General features: G+C 34.9%; 1 protein-coding gene across 1 annotated transcript; it reads right to left on the bottom strand.

Moving 5' to 3' along the window:
• Positions 1-379: 379 nt before the first annotated feature.
• Positions 380-3,345, bottom strand: LOC142530446 (F-box/LRR-repeat protein At3g26922-like). The gene is made up of 4 exons (XM_075636281.1): positions 3,253-3,345; positions 1,893-2,102; positions 1,129-1,782; positions 380-682 (listed from the first exon to the last, which is right to left on the bottom strand). The coding sequence occupies exons 1-4, from the start codon at positions 3,343-3,345 to the stop codon at positions 380-382; spliced, it is 1,260 nt and encodes a 419-aa protein (XP_075492396.1).
• Between the last annotated feature and the right edge of the window lie 5,477 nt (positions 3,346-8,822).

Below are 8,822 nucleotides of genomic sequence, written 5' to 3'. Positions count from 1 at the left end.
TCCAAAAAGGACCAGTATTTGCCATCTTTTTAGAGAACATTATGAAAACTGATTTGTTGTGTATAATAACCAAAAGTTGCTTTCAATTTTCACCCCTTTTGAATCCCTTTTAAAAAAATCCTTAAATAAATAATTATTTTTCAAAAATATGACGACAATATAAAAATGCTAACATTCATACCAACAATCGACACGCAAAGCAGCCATCGGAATACTAGAATGAATTATCCTACGCATTTAGTAACTATAACAGAGTACTCTAGAACAAAATTAATACAACGATTCATACTTCCAAGAGTAGAAAAAAAAAAAATATATATATATATATATATATGGATCGAGCTAAACAAGAATGTGTCGATTGAAAAAAAAATGATTTTCATCCAAAGAAACGTTCAAAATCTGACATATTTTTTATAAAAGAGTCGACCCTAAAATTTCCATCCTTAAATGCATTCTTCAGTTTCGTCCAAAAGTTCTCCTCGGTTTGGCTTTCGTCGGATCTCTTTCTGTAGAGCCCCAACATTTTCTTCAGTCCTACCGCATTGGTCAACCAAAAATCTGCTAAATGAACTTGTGCTTTCCTCCCGCTGAATCCACGAAACTGAACTTTACTAAGGTGACATGTAATACAAGACGGCACAGATTCCACCTCATCATAGTTGTCATCATCCCATAACAACTGTAAAAACATAAGTATTAGCTAGGATAAGAATCCAGAGGGATCGGGCACTCGATCAGTTCTATGGAAAAATACTAACCATATCAAAAACGATCGTCTCAAGAATTGGCATTGCATGAAGCATCTCGAGAACTGATCCAATCTTGCATTTGCCTAAAAGTTCTAGTCGTTTCAAACCTTTTAAATTCAGGAAGTGGAGGCCCCTGTTTCGATATCACAATGCCCTAACACAGAAAAAACAGTTGTTATCGCCATAAAAAACAAGGTAGAAAAACCAAATAAATCACAGAGGAAAAATGTAAGAGTCGGATTCAAGCTTAAACAAAAAACCGCCTCAATTTATGCAAATCACTCTTGCTCTTTACTTTGGAAAGACACTAATCACAAGACCTTCGATCAATCATATATATGTAATGAGTTAAAGTAATATGGTTAGGGAAACTAACCTCCACTACACAACCTGCTAGCTTCAAATGTTTTAAGCTGAAGCATCTTTTCAATAAGAGACGAGCAGATAATCCATCCTTTTGGACAAATGGAAGATCAAAGGCAAGAAAGGGACAATTTACAATTACGGAAAAAACCGATGACGCGCTTAAATCAAAACTCTCTACAAAATGGCCATAGAGATGAAACTTCAGAAGCTTGGCTCCAGATATCTTGATCCGGCAATTCCCTCCTTTAGGAAGACCCAAGTAGTTTGTCACATTGAACTTAGACAGTGCCGGAGCCTTGATTTCCACAGACTTCACTTCCAACCATTTGCAATTGTCTAGGTCAAGACTCTCCAGGACCGGGAAATCAAACATCGGTGTATTGGAAACACAAACGTTTAGAATTTCAACTCGGGCAAGATACAAAATCTTAAGGTTGGAAAACCAGTTGCCCGCTGGAACTCTAAGAGTACAAGGTAATCGAAGTTTCAGTATAGTCAATGACTTGCAATTAAAAAGGCAACGGGGTAAAACAACACCTTCATGATCATAGTTTATCTCTACATGCTCGACATTTCTCATCAATGCAGTAGATATCCATGTTCGCAGTCGACTAGGGCTGTACTTGTACAAAAATTTTAGACGAAAGGTTTTTATGGTCGGAATCTGTAAGAAGAGGAGAATCCTATCGACAAAGTTAACGGCACTCTTCTCCCTAGCCCTCTTCCTCTTCCGTGAAAACCGCTTTGTCTCATCTATGTCTATATTGTAAATACAAGTCCACTTGTATTCCCAATCTTGGACAATGCAGAAGTCCGAAGAGCATCCTTCGCCGGTAGGAGAGATAGAATATGACTGATAATATTCTCCGGTAAATTACTAATGATGTCTTCATCATGGTCGTCTGTAACCGACTCCTCTCTCGGTTTCTTACCGGCGTTGTTGTTAACACGAATTCTTTCACTCATGATTTTTAACAGTGAGACCTGAAATATGAATTAAAAGAATCTTTAGAACTCAGTTTCTATCAAAATAAGGTGGAAAATTGGGAAATCATATCATGAAATTTAACAACACATGAACATGATCAAGAGATGAAAACCAAAAACCTAACGAAATTTATGAAACAAAACCCTAGAGACATGTACAAAGCACTGGGATTCAATCCTAAAAAAGAAAATAGTAGGAGTAATTAGAAAACCAAATAATTAACAATTAAGCTAAAACCTGAAGAAATTTATGAAACAAAACCCTAGAGACATGTACAATGCACGAAGTGTTTTCTGGAATTACTTTTGGAGTGCCGGCTGGAATTTGAATGAGCGGTGAAGCATTTTTTTTCTTTTAAATTATGAACATATTTAATTTACCTTGATTATATATCTACAATTTTTAAAATTTCATTATTATTTATAGCATCTTTAATTTACCTTGATTATATATCTACGATTTTTTAAAAACTTAATTGAAATAACATTGTGTGTTTAATTTAAATTTTATTTTTGGAAGAAATATCATAATGAATATTTGAAAATCTTTTGGTGAGAACAAGTTATTTTCTTGTTCCTAAAAAAAGGGGATATGAGTATAAGTAGTGGTAAATCACGATATTTTAAATTTTGTTTAGTCCTAAAAAATGTATGCGTGGTAATATTGTCAAGTACAATATATTGAAGTGGTTTATTGTCAAAAAAAATAATAATAATAACAACAAATTGAGGGATTTTAAAAATATTATTAACAAAAGTAAAATTAAATCTTTAGATATATACGCGTATTCTTAAAATATTACTGCTATAAATTTCACATTTATATTATTAATAATATGATTACTTAAAAATAAATGCATGAGATTCTTAAGTAATTTGTTATTTTTTCTCCTACACTTTTTTTTTGGGTAAACGGGGAATTTTCTTCTTGGTTGATTAATTTTATATCGATGAACACTCCTTATCAATAAACGTGATACGAAATTACCATTCAAAATAAGTTATAAATGATACCGAATTGTGGAAGAAAGAACTCATTTTGGAATAGATAAGATTCATTAAAATAAAACGATATATTATCCAGATGTCCTCTCCACCTATAAATATACACATATGTCATTCTTGAAAATTTGCGCCTCTCAAACACCTTAAATTCGAGAAGAGCATCCACAAGGTTCTGCAGCATTTTCGGAGATTTTTCAAGGAAAAATTCTGTCCAAGTTCGTGAAATTATTTCCATTACTCTAATGCTCAAAATCCAATCTAAACCGTTTGGAATATAATAATCTATGTTCTAAACAACATATCTAAAATTCAACCTCATCCAACAGTTCGTAGTCTCGACAAGAAAACTGTTCATATTTTAGACGAGAAAAGCATACCTACTATTTTTCATCCATAAACTGGAAGAACGATTTCCAAATCCGATCTTCGTCTTTCATAATTTAGTTCATTGACTTGTGAACATATTGTCCAATTTTAAGCTCGATCTAATGGTTCAATAACTTCTGCAAAGTAACTAAATTTTGGTAGATAAATTCCAACTTGTTCTTTAATCGTTTTTTCAAGCAATACTATGGTAAGTGGGGTTTTTTTAATATAATTTGACACACGTGTTCTTTAAAGTAGGTTTATATTTTAAAAGAATTCATATATTAATTGTTTTATTCTTTGAAAGTTTGGTTCGATCATGAATTATTTGTTTCATGTTGTGTTGAAAGTACCATATGTTTAGAGCATTGTTAAAATTCAACTGGATATGAGAAGAATTTCCGAACTATGATGTGATATGAGTCTTACACGATGAGATTGAAATAGTTACATGTCCTAGCCCCTTGTAGCGGAAAAAATTAGGAACCGATATCAGTAAACTATAGAAAGGAGATAAGTTTCAATGCTTACTATGATTTATGTCATGGCGCCAAGTTTATGAAGTACGGTGGCGTTTTGCGATTATGATATGTTTTGTTAAGATTTCAAATATATATATATATATATATATATATACATGAATCTTCAGAGATAATTGTTGGTCCACTTTTGACTTAATTGGGCTCCGTGATTCATGCCGAGCACTTCAAGTGGTAAAGCAAGCTCAAGAAACTAAAAGCATTCTGGAAACATGTTACTAAAAACATCGGTATTGACCATTTTTAATAGGTAATTAAAGTTGCATCACATAAAGCTCGACCAAATATTGAAGGGAGTGCAACGACAAACCATATCTGTTGTTGGTGAAATAAATGAATGGATTGTGAGCCCCGTTTATAGGTCCCATATGGCATAGTTTTGAGCAGGTTGAGGCCAGTTGATTGGCACTAAACTACGATTATAGGAAGGAAACGGGTCCTTATAAATGGCATATGAGAAAATCTCACAGCACTATCTGCACTTGGGTGTTATTGGATAAGTGGAGTGGGTTATAGTATATATTATATATATCTTGAACGGCCTTCACTTACTGAGTATTTCACAAAATATTCAACCTTACATTCACCCTCATATAAGGACGAGGAACAAGTTGAAGAAGAAGACCAAGAATATTTTTGGAGATGATGATGAATCTCTGGCCAATGAAGACCAGTCGTTTATTTCCTTTATTTGATTAAAGTAATTATTGGAACATTTCATGTTCGCAATCTTAATTTTGATGTTAACAAAACTTGTTTGTTTGTTTGTTTTTAATAATCTACCTTAGTGCGCAGATAGCTGCAACTGAAATAATCAGTTACGAGCCTAAACTGAAACTGTCGAAGACATCAACTGAAAGCATCAGCTGATCAACCAAACTGAACTAGTTAAACTGAAGAGGCGTAAATAAATTCAACTGATTGTTCAGTTGATAGGGGGTTCAGCAGAAGAACCTCAGAAGCTTGGCCAGCCGAAGGAGTGTTCAACTGATGAAGAGCCCAACTGAGATCAGTTCAACTGAACAAGAGTGAAATCAGTTCAACTGACGAGTCAACTGATTTCACCAGACCACTTGAAGAACAGTTCAACTCACCTAGTTCAGAACATCAGTAAGGAGCAATCAGTTGCAGATCAAGACAAGCTGAACTAAGTGGGATACAGCTGTGCATAAAGTTACAATAACTTTTGTCCAGTCAAAGGACAATAATGGACGTTGCATCAGAGCTTGAAAACAAAAGTGTTCCAGAAAGAACAAGACAAATTTCGAGGAACAGATTCAAAATGCAATGTATACAATAATTGAGTCTCATTGTACGATCAAACTTCGCGCCTACAAATAGAAGGTGAAGATCAGTGAAGAAAAAGAACAAGATAAATACAACACAAGAGAGAAATGAGAAGGGCTCGCTTCAAAGTCATAGAGAAGCATTCAGCCAAGTCGGAGGAACACTTCAATGTGTTATCAGCTTAGATTAGAAGCATATTTCCCTCAGCGTGTGAGAACACTTTCGGGTAGTGTTCAGAGATCAGTTCTCTCACACACACACACACCACCACTCAAATACAGTCTTGCACGAAGACGTTAAACTTGTGTATGTAGTCTTTCTCACATAGACATTAAATAAGTGTTGACTGGAAGTTGCTGCCTTCAGTCTAGTCTAGGAGTTCAGTTTAGGCAGTAGTCTAAGTCCTAGCTGAGTGGGTTTGTACAAAGTATTGTATAGATCAAAGTCTTCTAGTGAATCCTATCCGAGGTGGTAGAAGGGATGACTTAGGAGCAGTTGCAGTCTCCGAACATCCATAAACATATATTGTGTACTTTAACTGTTAACCCCTTGCTTTAAACTAACTTGATCAGTTCGAGTATTATCAGTTTAGTTCTCACCATAACTGAACTGATACATGTGAGAACTGATCCCCCTTATCTTCAGTTAATCAGCTACACGAGATTAAAATCCATAAAATTTATGAGTGTTTCTTAAAGAATGATTATTTCGAGTGTTTTTCGCTTGGTTTTAACTCCAAACTCGATCTAATTCATCGGTGAATACATTCTTAGAACACGAGCCATTGCAGCTCTTGGAGAATATTTTGTTTGAGGCACCACAAGTTACTAGGCAGACGATCCCTCAATTGGTATCAGAGCTAGCTGTTCTAAGAAAGACATTTGAAAACTGATATCTTAAAACATATTTTAAAATGGATTTCAAAATCCTCTTAAATATTTTATATGCTTGTCATGAGAAGAGAGAAGATTTTTAAATCTGGAACTAACATCGTAGCTACCTCTCTCGACTCATTAACATTGTTGTTTTTAGTAGCTTGAAGGTTTTTGACTTCAGTTGACAGCAGTTCAACTAAATTGCTCTACAGAAAAGATTTTAGTTGCAAGTCTACCTGTTCAACTGATCATTAAAAGAAACCCAACTACCAGCTGAAACTGATGAGTTAAATGGAGCTTAATCATCAGTAGTACCACCGCTTAATTGCCATATCAGATAAAATATAGATGATCAATGCGGTTCAGCACTAGTTGAGTCCAGTTTGAGTCAGCTCGACCAGTTAGACAGCACAGAGATCAAGTTCAAAGGCAAATTAGCTGATCTTCTGGAAGAAGAAACTCACAATTTGTGGAACAGTCAATGCATTCAAGGCGACCACTTGTTAGTATATTCAGTTCTATTATGTGTAAATTAACTGATGATTGATGTTATTTAAAGTATGCTAGTGGATTAGCAATTTCCCTTACACTGGTTGATATGTGCAGATGTATAATATAAGGGACGCTTATTTGATTAAATAAACATCTTGTTCATCCAGTTAGCCTTGACATAACTGAATTGCTATTTTAAGATTTGTTGTCAAAAGTGCTTGATTGATACTAAAACTTTGTTAATCGCATAAATAATTATATTTTTGAAGGGGAGATTTTCATTCAGTTTTTGAGGGGAAGTTTTGTTTAGAATCATCCCTCGAACTGAAAAACTGTTTCTAAATTATTTTATTCAGTTGTTGAGGGGAAGCATCTCTTTCTGCTATTTCTCGAACTGAAAAACTTTTCAAAGCTTTTCTTTATTTCTTTAATTCTCTTCTGAGAGAACTTCTTTTAGATTAAATTGCTCAATTTTTGTGATCATCAAAAAGGGAGAGATTGTTGGAACATTTCATGTTCGCAATCTTAATTTTGATGTTAACAAAACTTGTTTGTTTGTTTTTAATAATTTACCTTAGTGCGCAGATAGCTGAAACTGAAATAATCAGTTACAAGCCTAAACTGAAGCTGTCGAAGACACCAACTGAAAGCATCAGCTGATCAACCAAACTGAACAAGTTCAACTGAAGAGCCGTAAATAAATTCAACTGATTGTTCAGTTGATAGGTGGTTCACCAGAAGAACCTCAGAAGCCTGGCCAGCCGAAGGAGTGTTCAACTCATGTAGAGCCCAACTGAGATCAATTCAACTGAACAAGAGTGAAATCAAATCAACTGACGAGTCAACTGATTTCACCAGACCAACTGAAGACCAGTTCAACTAACCAGTTCAGAACATCAGTTAGGAAGAATCAGTTGCAGATCAAGATAAGCTGAACTAAGTGGGATACAGCTGTGCGTAAAGGTACAATAAATTTTGTCCAGTCAAAGGACAATAATGGATGTTGCATCAGAGCTTAAAGACAAAAGCGTTCCAAAAAGAACAAGACAAATTTCGAGGAACAGATTCAAAATGCAACGGATACAATAATTGAGTCTCACTGTACGATCAAACTTCGCGCCTATAAATAGAAGGTGAAGATCAGTGAAGAACAAGAACAAGAACAAGATATATACAACACAAGAGAGAAATGAGAAGGGCTCGCTTCAAAGTCATATCAGCTTAAGAGAGAAGCATTCAGCCCAGTCGAGTGAACACTTCAACGTGTTATCAGCTTAGATTAGAAGCATATTTCCCTCAGTGTGTGAGAAAACTTTCGGATAGTGTTCAGAGATCAGTTCTCACACACACACACATCACCACTCAAATACAGTCTTGCACAAAGACGTTAAACTTGTGTATGTAGTCTTTCTCGCATAGACATTAAAGAAGTGTTGACTGGAAGTTTCTGCCTTCAGTCTAGTCTAGGAGTTCAGTTTAGGCAGTAGTGTAAGTCCTAGCTGGGTGGGTTTGTACAAAGTATTGTATAGATCAATGTTTTCCAGTGAATCCTACCCGAGGTGGTAGAATGGATGACGTAGGAGCAGTTGAAGTTTCCGAACATCCATAAACATATTTGTGTACTTTAACTGTTAACCCCTTGCTTTAAACTGACTTGATCAGTTCGAGTATTATCAGTTCAGTTCTCACCATAACTGAACTGATACATTTGAGAACTGATCCCCTTTATCTTCAGTTAATCAGCTACACGAGATTAAAATCCATAAAATTTATGAGCGTTTCTTAAAGAATGATTATTTCGAGAGTTTTCCGCTTGGTTTTAACTCCAAACTCGATCTAATTCATCGGTGAAAACATTCTTAGAACACGAGCCATTGCAGCTCTTGGAGAATATTTTGTTTGAAGCACCACAAGGTGCTAGGCAGACGATCCTTCAGTAATAAAATGCTTCCGCATTCATATTTGTTTTTATTCACTATTATGTTGGAAATTTAGGCTTGTAAAAACGATATTATTTCAAGTTGTTAATGAAATATATTGATTTTGGTTATATTTAGCTACGAGATTTATTGTTTGGTGATTTACGATTATTGAATAACGTCGATTGTTTCACGCTTTGGTCATGGTACATGACATATCACTCGTTTCAGTCT

The sequence above is a fragment of the Primulina tabacum genome, chromosome 17 (genome assembly GCF_025594145.1).
Source record: "Primulina tabacum isolate GXHZ01 chromosome 17, ASM2559414v2, whole genome shotgun sequence".
In the NCBI taxonomy this organism is placed as follows: domain Eukaryota; kingdom Viridiplantae; phylum Streptophyta; class Magnoliopsida; order Lamiales; family Gesneriaceae; genus Primulina; species Primulina tabacum.
Note: the sequence above shows the minus strand (reverse complement) of the source record. Positions and strands in the feature narration are given on the sequence as shown.

What these genes read in the sequence shown, in the direction of transcription:
- LOC142530446 (XM_075636281.1), bottom strand. Translation starts at nt 3,345, where the DNA reads ATGGAAATAATTTCACGAACTTGGACAGAATTTTTCCTTGAAAAATCT. An exon ending in ATGCTCTTCTCGAATTTAAG is followed by an intron (nt 2,103 to 3,252) that starts GTGTTTGAGAGG and finishes TTCATATTTCAG; the next exon opens with GTCTCACTGTTAAAAATCAT. An exon ending in TAGCAGGTTGTGTAGTGGAG is followed by an intron (nt 683 to 1,128) that starts GTTAGTTTCCCT and finishes ATGTTTTTACAG; the next exon opens with TTGTTATGGGATGATGACAA.